The sequence below is a fragment of the Enhydra lutris genome, unplaced genomic scaffold (assembly GCF_002288905.1).
Source record: "Enhydra lutris kenyoni isolate GAN:26980312 unplaced genomic scaffold, ASM228890v2 scaffoldscaffold19, whole genome shotgun sequence".
NCBI classification, from domain to species: Eukaryota; Metazoa; Chordata; class Mammalia; order Carnivora; family Mustelidae; genus Enhydra; species Enhydra lutris.
The window spans coordinates 6,506,768-6,520,711 of NW_019154103.1; the positions used below are offsets into that span (position 1 = coordinate 6,506,768).

At 37.2% G+C, this 13,944-nt stretch overlaps 1 protein-coding gene across 1 annotated transcript in view; it reads left to right on the plus strand.

Moving 5' to 3' along the window:
- Positions 1-7,522: 7,522 nt before the first annotated feature.
- Positions 7,523-13,944, plus strand: part of LOC111148399 (family with sequence similarity 151 member B) — a 30,597-nt gene continuing 24,175 nt past the window's right edge. The window contains exon 1 of the mRNA XM_022504916.1: positions 7,523-7,563. Within this exon, the coding sequence (XP_022360624.1) occupies positions 7,539-7,563 (25 nt within the window). The 5' untranslated portion in view covers positions 7,523-7,538. The remainder of the gene's footprint in view (positions 7,564-13,944) is intronic.

The window sequence follows — 13,944 nt, forward strand, 5'->3', positions numbered from 1 at the left end:
ACAGTATCTGTGAAGTGCAATAAAATGAGGTATGCTTGTATGCAGGTTTCAGAGTGGCCACTGGGTGGTGCACAATCAGGGCAGATTGGAACTGCACTGCAACGGTGTTGAAAATTAAATTATCGGGGCGCCTGGGTGGCTCAGTGGGTTAAGCCGCTGCCTTCGGCTCAGGTCATGATCTCAGGGTCCTGGGATCGAGTCCCGCATCCGGCTCTCTGCTCAGCAGGGAGCCTGCTTCCCTCTCTCTCTCTGCCTGCTTCTCTGTCTACTTGTGATCTCTCTCTGTCAAATAAATAAATAAAATCTTTAAAAAAAAAAAAAAAAAAAAAAGAAAATTAAATTATCATTGAAACCTCAACCCACATAAAGCTGCCCAGGATATGTGTTCTGAACTAACTGGATGGACTGCAAGCTAAAACCAAAACAAAACAAAAGCATTCTTTTAAAGACTTAAACAGGACTGACAGTTTCATTATATTCAAAATATCTAGGAAATAATTCAAAAGTACTCAACATGTAAAACAAAAGGAAATCTAAACAACTCTCAAGGGAAAAGATAAGGAACAAAAGCTAATTCTCAAATTTCAGAATCATCAGAAAAAGACTTAACATATTATTTTAATTATGTCCCATAAAGCAAGGGTAAACACTATTTAAATGAATGGAAGGGAAGAAGGCTTCACCAAAAAAAAAATGGAAGCTATAAAAAGAACCAAATTGAGGGGTACCTGGTGGCTCAGTAGGTTCAGTGTCTGCCTTTAGCTCAGGTCATGATCCTGGGGTCCTGGGATCAAGCCCCTCATCGGGCTCCCTGCTCCTCGAAGAAAAAGAAGTTTCTTCCTCTCTGACCATCTTCCCCACTTGTGCTCTCTCTCTAGCTTGCTCTCTCTCAGATAAATAAATAAAGTCTTAAAGAAGAACCAAACTGGGGCGCCTGGATGGCTCAGTGGGTTAAAGCCTCTGCCTTCGGCTCGGGTCATGATCCCAGGGTCCTGGGATCGAGCCCCACATCGGGCGCTCTGCTCTGCAGGGAGCCTGCTTCCTCCTCTCTCTCTTTCTCTGCCTGCCTCTCTGCCTACTTGTGATCTCTGTCTGTCAAATAAATAAATAAAATCTTTAAAAAAAAAAAAAGAAGAACCAAACTGAAATTTTATAAGTGAAAAACACAAATAAAAGAATTTCCCAGAGGGTCTTAATAGGATGGAGACAACCAAGGGAAGAGTCAGCAAATTTAAAGATATTTCAGTAGAAATTATCCTGTCCGAATAACAGAGAAAAAAGTAGAAGAAAAAGAAAAAGAAAAGCTTTGAGGACTTATGGGAAAATATAAAAATATCTAATATTCATGTTAGGGGAGATGCAAAAGAAGAGGAGAAAGATTAGAAGAAAAAACATTTTAAGAAATAAATAGTAGCTAAAAACTTCCAAAATTTGGTGAAAGAAATAAATTTACATATGTTTATATGAAATTATATTTACAGCATTTATACTGGCACAGCAAATTGCTAAAAAGTTAAAAACCATACCCAGGCATATCATAACCACACAGATTAAATTAAACATAAAGAAAAGATCTGAAAACAGCCAGAGAAAAATGACACTGTTTACTTTTTGGAGAACAAAGATTTGAATTATGTTGTATTTCTCACCAGAAACCAGAGACAGTGGAACATTACTTCTAAAGTGCTTAAAAAAAATACTAATAATTATCAACCCAGAGTCCTTTAACCAACAAATACATCCTTTAGGAACAGAGTGAAATAAAGACATTTTCAGAAAAAGGAAGACTAAGATAATTCACTGCCAGTAGAACTGCTGTAAAAGAAATGCTAAAGAAAGTTCATAGAGAAGTAAAATGGTATCAAAGGGAACACTGAAATGCCAAGAAAGAACAATAGAAATGGTAATATCTGAATAAATAGAATAGAGTATTTTTTCACATTTTAAGTTTGTTAAAATATGTATAACTACTGAAATAAAAAATTTATAACAGTCTGGTGGGATGCTTAACAGATATAGATCTAATACACATAGAACAACATCCTAATGGGAGGTGAATAACAGGACATATATGGTAGTAAGGTTTCTATATTTTACTTGGAGTGGTAAAAAATTCTAAGCAGATTATAAAAAGTTTGGTATAATAACATTTAGAGGGATACCTGGGTGCCTCAGTCCATTAAGCATCTTCCTTCCACTCGGGTAGTGATCCTGGGGTCTGGGATCAAGCCCTACATCAGACTCCCTGCTCAGCAGGGAGACTGCTCCTTCTCCCTGCCTGCCCCCCACTCGTACTCTCTCTCCCTCTCTCTCTCTCAAATAAATAAAATCTTAAAAAAATAAAACTCTGCAGTAATCACTAAAATATATAGCATGGAGAGATATTTTTAAAAAGCCAATATATAAATTAAAATGAAATTCTATAAAATAATAAAAAAAAATTTGAAAGGAGGCCAGAAAGGAAAACAGAACTGAAAAGCAGAGAGACAGACAATGATAAGTGGTAGACCTAAATCCAACAAAATAAAAAATTAAACTGAAATGGTGTAGTATAGTAATTAAAACATACAGACTAGCTAAAAAAACAAGACTTGATTATATACTATCTACAAGAAACTTTCTGAAATATAATGGAATATATAGGCTACAAAGTAAAAAGTAACTAAACTAAACTAAAACTAAAAAGTAAAAAGTAAAAAGAAGAGTAAAAAATACACCTTGCAGGCACTTAAATTTTTTTAAAAAAACCTGGAGTGGCTTTGGTGATTACCAGAGAGAGCAGACTTCAGTAAAAGGAAATTTACCTGTGGTTTATTATTGCATTTCATAGACAAGATAATAAAAGAATAACTTGCTTAAAGTCACACATCTAGGAACTAACTATTGGAATTTAAGGAGAAACTTTTTAGCAATTAGGACTCTCCAAACTAATCTCTATTAAATTTATGCAGAGCTTTGATGGCTCTGCTTATAATTTCAGAAGCAGAAAAAAAGCATTAAGGTCATCTAATGAAATGTCCCTACTTTCACTAACAAAATGAAATCCTAGTTCAAGGGCGCAAAGACTACATATATAGCTAGAGGTCACATAGCTGAAACTAGAACCCAATGGTCTCCTTCGGACCATTGCTCTTCTCACTATAACCAGTGCTCATATTCTACATGGTGTGTAAGGTTTATTTTTAATTCCATAAATATATGTGTTTTCATGAATTGTTTAACACTGTAAGTAAACACAGCTAATTGGGTGAAGTAGCAAAAATGTCTGACAAATCCATTAAATTAAAAAAAAATTTAAGCAGCTAAAGGGAACCAAGTTATATACATATATTTAATTTCTCAATTCTCAAAACCCTGAATTACACTGAATTACATTAGTTTTTTTGTTTTTAATCAAAATTTAGAGAATTTATAATTAGTGGGATCCTCAGATTTTAGCATTAAGTTATGTAGAAGAAAGAATGCATTGCAGACTCCAAATTTGGCAGATTACATTAAGCATCGTTTGCTTTAAAAAAAAGTCTTCTGGGGGGTGGGATTATGGACATTGGGGAGGGTATGTGCTATGATGAGTGCTGTGAAGTGTGTAAACCTGGCGATTCACAGACCTGTACCCCTGGGGATAAAAATATATTATATGTTTATAAAAAATAAAACTAAAAGAAAAAACAAAAAAAAAAAAAAAGTCTTCTGAACTGCAGAGTAAGCCTGAGAAAAGGGTATCAAAGTAAGTGGAAGCTATCAATGTAGGCATATTAAAAAGTAATTACAGGCAACCAGAGGTTGAAGATAGACTGCTTTATACTTAAAAAAATAAGCAGTTAGGCTGACAGAAAACTTGTAAAGAACAAGATACAGACCAGAAAACTATAAAAAATATATTTAATATAGTAAACATAAATATTAATATTTACAAATATTATATGTATACACATATACACACACACGGTTGACCCTTGAAGAACATAGTTTTGAACTATGCAGGTCTCTTATACACAGATTTTTTTGATTAAGTACAGTACTGTAAATGTTACTTTCTCTTATGATTTTTTAATGATTTTCTTAATTTTCTTTTCTCTAGCTTACTTTCTTGTAAGAGTACAATATACAATACATCTGACCAAAAAATGTCTGTTAATCAACTGTTTATATTATTGGTAAGGCTTTGGGTCAACAGTTGGCTATCAGTAGCTAAGGTTTGGGGAAGTCAAAAGTTATACACAGATTTTCAACTGTGCAGGGGGTCAGTGCTCCTAACCCTCCATGTCTCCACATTGTTCAGGGTCAACCATACATGTAAAAAAATTTTTTACATATATATATGTATATATACATACACACGCAAATAAACAAACAAAGAAACAGATACACATAAGTGCTGACTGGAAAATAAATCCTAAGGCCAGCTATACTTACTCAAGAGTGAGTTATGTATACTAAATCAAAGGTCATACTTCCACAAATGGCTTCACCTTGTTTAAAGTTACCACTCCCACCCAGATTAGGTTACTCAGAACTAACAGTACACACTTTACTCCTATTTATAAATATGTATCATCAAAAGTATCTCGAAATTTTCAGGTCAATGCTTAATTTTCACACTCTAACCTCGTAAGGCTCTGTTTATCTGCTATTCTTCCTTCAATGCACCATATACCCTTAACATATGAAACCTTTCCTTTGTGCCAAAAAAAAGTAATCAGATATGTATTTGGCATAAAAATATATTTTCCCCTACACAAAAGTAGAGAGAATAGGATGATATAGCTCTATGTGCCCATTCTATGACAAACCTCAGATTCAACAATTTTCAAGATTTTCTACCTTTGTTTCATCTATCCCTTTATTTCTTTGCTGGAGTACTTTCAACCAAATCTCAGACATCATTGTTTTATGCCACACATACTTCAGTGTACAGCTCTCACAAATGAACAGTAAAGAGTAATTTTAATTGAATCAATTCATAACTGTAAAATCTACAAAAACTGACCTAATACCATAACCAATAGGCCATAAAAACTTCTGAAGTGCAGCTGATAGCATCAAGAAAGTGAAAAGACAACCTACAAAATGGGAGAAAATACTTGCAAATCATGTATGTTAAGGGACTAGGAGTCAGACCTTATAAAGAATTTTTATAATTCAACAAAGAAAGCCCACAAATGACCCAACGAAAAATGAGCAAAAGGGGCACATGGGTGGCTCAGTCGGTTAAGTGTCTGATTCTTGGGGTTTCAGCTCAGGTCATGATCTCAGGTCATGGGACTGAGCCCTGCATCGGGCTCTGCACTCAGCATGAAATATGCTTGGGATTCTCTCTCTCTCTTTCCCTCTGCTCCCCCAGCTTGCGTGCTGTCTCTCTCTCTGTCTCTTTCTCAAATAAATAAGTAAATAAAATCTCTTTTAAAAATGGGCAAGTGATTTGAATAAACATTTCTCCAAAGAAAATAGTCAATAAGCACTTGAAAATATGCTCAATATTATTAATCACTAGGGAAATGCAAATCAAGACCAGAATGAGATACTACTTCATTATCCACTTAGATAGCTACAATTTTTTAAAAAAAATCAACAGATAATAACAGTTATTCTTGAGGATATAGGGAAATTGGAACTTTTTTTTTAAGATTTTATTTATTCATTTGACAGAGATCACAAGCAGGCAGAGAGGCAGGCGGGGGGGGGTGGGGAAGCAGGCTCCCTGCTGAGCAGAGAGCCGGATGTGGGACTCCATCCCAGAGCCCTGAGATCATGACCTGAGCCGAAGGCAGAGGCTTAACCCACTGAGCCACCCAGGTGCCCCGAGAAATTGGAACTCTTAATCCTTGCTGGGGAGAATGCAAAAACGGGAGATCTGCCTTTAAAAACTGTTCAGCAGGGGTGGTGCAGTCAGTTAAGCATCCAATTCTTGATTTCAGCTGAGGTCATGATCTCAGGGTCTTCAGATCAAGCCCTGTGTCAGTCCCCAAACTCAGCATGAAGTCAGCTTGAGATTCTCTCCCTCTTTCTCTGCCCCTCCCGCTCATACTCTCTCTCAAATAAATAAATAAAATAAAGTAAAATAAAATAAAAACTGTTTGGCAATTCCTCAAAAAGTTAAACATAAGGTTACCATATTAACCAGCAATTCTACTTCAAGAGAAATTCCTTCCACATACTTCCATATAGAATCTATGCACGAATGCTTATAAGCAGTATTAGTTATTAGCAGTCCGAAAGCAGAAACAATGCAAATGTCCATTAATTGGTGAATGGACAAATAAAGTGTGGTATATACAAAAATGGAATTTTACTTGGCTACGAAGAACAAAGTACTGATGCATGCTACAGTACTGAGGAACCTTGCCAAGACATGCTAAGTGAAAGAAGCCAGTCACAAAAGACTAACACTGTATGATTCCATTTAAGTGACGTGTCCAGCATAGGCAAATCTACAGAGACAAAAAGTAGATTTGTGGTTGCACAGCGCTGGGGAAGAAATGGAAAGTAACTGCCCTGGGGTGACTTAAATGTTAAGTTGACTGTGGTGTGGTTACAAAATTCTATGAATACACTGCCTTGGACACTTTAAATGGATAACATTTTTATCATTAGGGAACTGCAAATCAAATAGGAGTCAACCAACTGTATATCTCAACGATTTAAAAAAAAACACTGAAATCATTAGAATTTAGCGTTTTCTGAAACTCAAGAAATCTTTTTGACTCAGCTGGAGAACCTCCAGAGAACACTGGAAGCCTGACTGGAGACAAACTGAAATAATTACAACCCAAGTGGGCAAAGACTACAATATATTAAAATCTGAAGGGCTGCCATTTGCGTTATGTGTGCGGTGATGTGTCATCCTAATTTTACGACTGACTGAAATGTATTAGAGTCACAGGGCGAGAAAATGTCAGTGCTCTGACTGAGACCTTCCACTGAGGTCTTTTTCTAGTTTCAGTTTGGCTGCGGAAAGTAAAGAGTTGTGGGCAAAAAAGGCAACGAGTGAGAGAATCCAGTTGCTACAAGTGTTTCGTGAATGAACACTGGTAGGAAGAGGGAGACAGAAAATTTTAAGTTAACTTTGGTACCCTTGTGAAGAAACACTCGTTTTTACGAGGAAATGATTCCATGTCATTTTAGGATGTTACTAAAATAAAAAAGAGAAAATATATTCAACTTTGGAAAATCGTACCCCACACCAGTGACTTCTTTCAATCTTGGAGCTTCATCCTCCGCCTTCCCTGACGTAGAGTTCTTCAGAACTACCCGTTTTCTGACTCTCTCAAAGGAGCAACTCGCGCGACACTTGCACCGCGCACGCCAACCTCGAGACTGCGCGCTGGAGAAACTGAGCCTTCGCCTCTGCGCGTGCGCACCGCTTCTCTTTCCGCCTCCGCTTGGAAACCTCACCTAGGAGGTCCGTGGCCCGAGGGAGGCGGCTCCTTTGTGTGTCGTTTGTTGAATCGGGTTTCCAGGGTTTCCACGCCACCTGTGAAGCTCAACCGCGGTGGCCCACAGCTCCGCGCCTCCGCGGACTGCGGTTGGCCGTCGCCATGACAGCGACCGCTGGGGGCCCTGGTAAGCGCGGATCCCGCCTCTGTGGGTCCCTGAAAGGCTGCCCACGATTGGCTCGCAGTCCGGCACGCTCTCTGGCCTCCGACCTATAGTTGGAGCGCTTTGCGAGACTTCTGCGGCAGCACCACGCCCTGTTGCTCATGGGGGTCCTCGCTGCGCTCTCAGTGGACTGGCTTAGAATCTTGGTTCCTCGCGTGGGTGTTAAAGCCTATGATGCGGCCAAGAATAGCAAGAATATTGGGCCCTTTTAAAAAAGGAATTCTTTTTTAGGGTGGTTTTGGATTCATCGGATAATTGAGCTGGAAGTCACCGAGATTCTCCATATACCCCTTACCTGAATACGTGCAGAGCCTCCGCTTAATACCAACATTTCCGATTCTTGTGACTCTACATTGACACATCATAATCGAAGTCCATAGTTTACCTTTGGGTTCACTGTTGGTGGTGTCTGTTCTTTCGGTTTAGACAGGTGTTTAATGCTTTGTATCCCTCATTATGGTATCATACAAAATAGTTCTACTGATCCCCAAATCCTCTGTGCTCCGCTTATTCGCACCCACCTCCTATAACTACTAGTCGTTGTTTTGTCTTTTCTAGAATGTCATATAGTTGGAATCATACAGTATGTAGCCTTTTCAGATTGACCTCTTTCACTTAATAGTGTGCATTTAAGGTTCTTTTCACGACTTGAGAGCTCATTTCTTTTTAGCACTGGAGTAATATTCCTGGTGGTTGTCTGGATGTACCAACGTTTATTGACCTATTGATCCACTGAAAGACATGTTGGTTACTTCTAATTTTGACCGTTATGCATAAAGCCAATGTAAACATCCTCGTGCAGGTTTTTGTAACTTGAAAACTTAAGTTTTCAACTCCTCTGGGTAAATATCAAGGAGCACAACTGCTGGATTGTATGATAAGAATATGTTTAGTTTTGTAAGAAACTGCCTAACTTTTAAAGTGGCTGTACCATTTTGCATTCCCATAAACAGTGAATGAAAGTTCCTTTTGCTCCACTCTCACCAGCATTTGGTGTTGTCAGGGTTCCAGCTTTTGGATATTGTAATATGTGGGTTGTTGTACCTCATTGTTTTCTGTTTCTCTGATGACCTATTATGACATATAATGACTTTTTCAAATGCTTGGCGTTTCTTTATATATGATGATAAAGTGACCTTTTTTCTAATTTATTTTATTTTTTTATAAACATATAATGTATTATTCGCCCCAGGGGTACAGGTCTGTGAATCGCCAGGTATACATGCTTCATAGCACTCACCATAGCATATACCCTCCCCAATGTCGGTAACCCCACCACCCTCACCCTACCCCCATCCCCCTGCAACCCTCAGTTTGTTTTGTGAGATTAAGAGTCTCTTACGGTTTGTAAAGTGACCTACTTTTAAAATCACATTGTTTATTTTCTTACTGTTGAGATTTAAGTGTTCTTTGTATATTTTGGATAACAGTCCAATATCAGATATGTCTTTTGCAAGTATTTTCTGCAAGTCTGTGGCTTGTTTTCTCATTTTCTTGATACTATCTTTTGTAGAGCAAAAGTTTTTTTCATTTTAGTGAAGTTCAGCTTACCTATTCTTTCTTTCATGGGTGATACCTTTGGTGTTGTATCTAAAGAGTCTTCACCATACCCAAGGCCATCTAGGTTTTCTCCTATATTATCTTAAAGGAGTTCTATAGTTTTGCATTTAATTTTTGTGAAGGATATAAGGTCTGTTTCTAGATTCATTGTTTTCCAGGTAGACGTCCAGTTGTTCCCACATCATTGTTACAAAGATTTTCTTTACTCCATTGTATTTCCTTTGTTCCTTTGCCAAAGATCAGGGCTTTATATTTACAGGGCATTTACTTCAGGGCTCTTTGTTCTATTCCGTTGATCTTTCTGTCTGTTTTTTCACCAGTATTGCCTGGCCTTGATTACTGTAGCTTTATAGTAAGTCTTGATGTTGGGTAGTGTCACCTCTTTGTTATTCTCCCTCAGGATTGTGTTGGCTACTTTGGTTTTTATGCCCTCCGTATAAACTTTAGAGTCAGTTTGTCAATATCTATAAAATAACTTAGTGGGATTTTTATTGTGATTGCTCAAATCGGTAGATCAAGTTGGAAGAACTGATGTTGTGACAATATTGAGTCTTTCTGTCCATGAACATGGAATATCTCCATTTAGTTCTTTTATTTCACTTATTAGAATTTTGTGGTTTTCCTTTTATAGATCTTGTACATATTTTGTTAGAGTTATACCTAAGTATTTTTGGGTTTTGGGTGCTAATATAAATGGTATTGCATTTTCCATTTCAAATTCCACTTGTTTTTGCTGGTAAGTGGAAAAACAATTGACTTTTTAAAAAATATTAACCCTGTATCCTTCAAGCTTGCAAAAATCACTTACTAATTCTGGGAGTTTTTGTGTTGATTCCTTCAGATTCTTTGCATATAAAATCATGTTGTCTGTGAACAAAGACTGTTTTATATTTTCTTCCCCAATTTATATACTTTTTATTTACTTTTATTGTCTTAGTGCATAGGTAGTATTTCTAGTATGATGTTGCAAAGGAGTGGTGAGGGAATAGGAATGTTGCATCTTAAGGTCCTGGTTGAAAGTGACATTTACCTGATCTATAATTTCAGTAGATCGAATGGAGAGTAGTTTTGGTTAGTCTGATTTCTCCTGGAATTGGACAAGAGTGAGAAATGAAGACAAAGAGATGTGGCCAAGCAGTATTCCAGCTTTTTGTTATACAACTTCCAGAAGCTGGTAACTAGTGTGTCCCTGTCACTTGACCCCAGAGTGGGGAGCCTGCTTCTCCCTCTCCTACTCCCCCTGCTGTATTCTCTCTCTCTCTCTGTGTCAAATAAATAAATAAAATCTTTTTTTTAAAGGAATGTATAGAAAAAGAAAAATTTAAACCAGGCAGTTCTACTCCAGAAGGTTACAGTATCTTTGTTATTTTTTAAAGATGTATTTATTTATTTGAGAGAGATTGAGGCGTGGGAGGGAGAGGGAGAGAATCTTAAGCATACTCCTTGCTGAGCAAGGAGTTGGATGCAACACTAGATCCCAGGCCCCTCAGATCATGACCTGAGCTGAAATCGAGAGTGAGATGTTTGACTGAGCCACCCAGGAGCCCTAACCGACCAAGCCCCACAGGGGTGCCCAGAAACTTACAGTATTTTTACATAATCCTAAATAGTCACATTAGACAGCTTTGGTGACATATTCTTTTTTCAGCTTAAGTTTTTTCCTGATTGTAAATATAATACATGCTGATTATAGAACATTTGTAGAATATGTTGAAGTAGGAAAAAATGCCCACACAATGCCAATAGTAACTTTTTGATATATTTTCTAATGTGACTGGTAAAATAAAATGGAATAACTTAAGTCAAGGGGGCCAGAAGGCAATTAATGAGGCCAGAAGGCCTCATTATGGGGCCAGAAGGCAATTAATGAGGAGGGGTTTACACACCTTCTCATCAGGTAGAACCTTGAACTTTTGAACTGGGCTAAACTGCAAATATTCCCAGGACTCTGCAGGAGTACCTGCAACTTACTACAGTAACAGACTTTTTCTTATTGATAGACTTAGCAACTAACTCTGTTTAGCTAAGATTAATTTTCTGCCCTCAACACCAGTTAAAATTTTTTATAAAACAACATATAGAAGCATTCTTTGTCTTAAAAAGCCCCTGATGTAGAATTTTTTAAAAACTCCCTAAATTGCAATTCTCAGACCTCAAATAAATGCTTTTATTTCAGTACTGCCTCTTCTTTTCGTTGACACTAACAATCCTGAATTTTAAGAACATAGTCTACATGCATGCTACCATATACTATATCTCTTTTTTTGTTTTCTCCTACTTTTAAAAAAATATACAGACTAGTCTTTTTTAGAGCATTAGTTTTTGTTACTGAAACAGCACACGTTTATTATCTTACAGTTCTGTAGGTCAGAAGTCTAAAATGGTCTCACTGACCTAAAATCAAAGTGGCAGCATGACTGCATTCCTTCTGGAGACTCTAGGAGAGAATCTGTGTTTTAGCCTTCACCATCCTCTAGAGACTGCTTGAGTTCCTTGACTTTTGGTCTCTTCCCCCATTTCAGAGCCAACAATGGCTAGTGAAGTTTTTTGGTTTTTGGTTTTTGGATTTTTTTTTTTTTTACATTGTATCACTCTGACACCACTCTCCTGCCTCTCTCTTTCACTTGCAAGGATTTTGTGGTTCAGTGGGCCCACCTGGATAATCCCAGCTAATCTCCACACCTCAAAATCAGATGAATAGCAATCTTAATTCTGTTTGTCACTTTAATTCCCCTTGCCATGTAATATAACATATTCACAATTTACTGGAATTAGAACATGGACATCTTTGGCGGGGGAAGGGTCATTATTCTTCCTGCCAGAGTCCTATACATATTGTTCTCCATTGTGCTTTTATTCCGTTTAACATATCTTTGAGATTATATCAGTAGATATGGATTTGCCTCATTCTTTTTAATGGCTGCATAATGTTCCTTTGTTCGGATATACCATAATTTATTTAATGAATCACTGTTGATGGGTATTTAGGTTATTTTCAATCTTGCTATTACAATTTTTTTAAAGATTTACTTATTGATGGAGAGAGAACAGCAAGAGAGGGAACACAAGCAGGGGGAGTGGGAGAGGGAGAAGTAGGCTTCCTGCCAAGCAGGGATGCAGGGCTTGATCCCAAGACCCTGAGATCATGACCTGAGCCAAAAGCAGATTCTTAACCAGCTGCCTCACCCAGGCACCCCATCTCAAAAACTTTTTAAACAACTATAACAGTCACATATTTTATCATGAAGATATACTATGTTTTAATTGTTTTTCCATTGTAGGACATTTCTGTTTCAGCCTATAATTAATGTGCCTTCTAAAAATGCCTAACTCAAATATTTAAAAAATTGCTATGTATTTTCATCTGAGTCTGAATAGTCTGTGACTGTTGCATACACTAAATAGAACCATGTAATTTTGGATTATAGTGGATGCTATAGCTAACTCTCACCTTTATTCTGTAGCTCAATATACAGAGTGGTTGCTAAATTCCATGCATACTAAGAAGTTCTCTTTTTTATGTCCCTCCATTCTCTAATCAAAATTTGCTTTTTCCTTGATGTCTTAATTGGCAGTTTCTGCTGGCCATTTGTAGGTTTTTAACAGTTTATTAGGCAGAGTTAATAAAAAATTAACAGAAGACGTAATCTCATGCGTAAGGAATTTGCAGCCAATTGGTAGGCTTAAAATGTTTAAGTGAATAAACAAGAATTAGGTACATAACTATTTTTCTCATTGTTATATTGGGATATGACATAGAATGGAGTAGACTTGAATTCAAGCATTTTAGTCTTAACTCACATATTTTAAGGCTTAATTAAGAGAAAATATGGTGAGCCAAAAAGTAGTTGATAGATAGGGAATTATGTGTATTTTTACCTGCTAGATAAATCTATGATTAACAATTCAGAAGCTTAGTCACTCATATAAATATTGTTGAGATTCATAATCCGAAGGTGAATATACTTACATGTGTTGTTTAAGATTCTAAATTGTTATATGAATATAGAATGGGGCCTCAGGTGAAGAAAACAATTAAGTTGCACAAAATTTAAGAAGTTTTAATATAGCTTTTAATATGACTTCACATACATTTTACTTGTTTATAGTCCAGGATTGGAAACAATATCATGTGAAAATTCTTGCTTTAGAATAACTGCTTCTTGGGGTGCCTGGGTTGCTCAGTGGGTTAAAGCCTCTGCCTTCGGCTCAGGTCATGATCTCAGTGTCCTGGGATGGAGCCCCACATCAGGCTCTCTGCTCAGCGGGGAGCCTACTTCCCCCTCTCACTCTCTGCCTTCCTCTCTGACTACTTGTGATCTCTGTCAAATAAATTTAAAAAAAAAAATCTTTAAAATAACTGCTTCTTACCATTTATTTTTCTTCCTCCCTACTTCCTCGTGCTTCTGAGTTTCAGATAGACTATCCTATATGCTTACTAATTATTACTTATATATAGCTAGTTTATATATTTAATATACACCTGCCACATCATAATGTTTCTCAATTTTTGAAATCTTGTATAATTTCCAGTTTAATTACTTTTTATTCTCCCAAAAATATGCTCTGCCCAATATTATTAAAAAATGTTGGGGCGCCTGGGTGGCTCAGTGGTTTAAGCCGCTGCCTTCGGCTCAGGTCATGATCTCAGGGTCCTGGGATCGAGTCCCGCATTGGGCTCTCTGCTCGGCAGGGAGCCTGCTTCCCTCCCTCTCTCTGCCTGCCTCTCTGTCTACTTGTGATCTCTCTCTGTCAAATAAATAAATAAAATCTTTAAAAAAATAA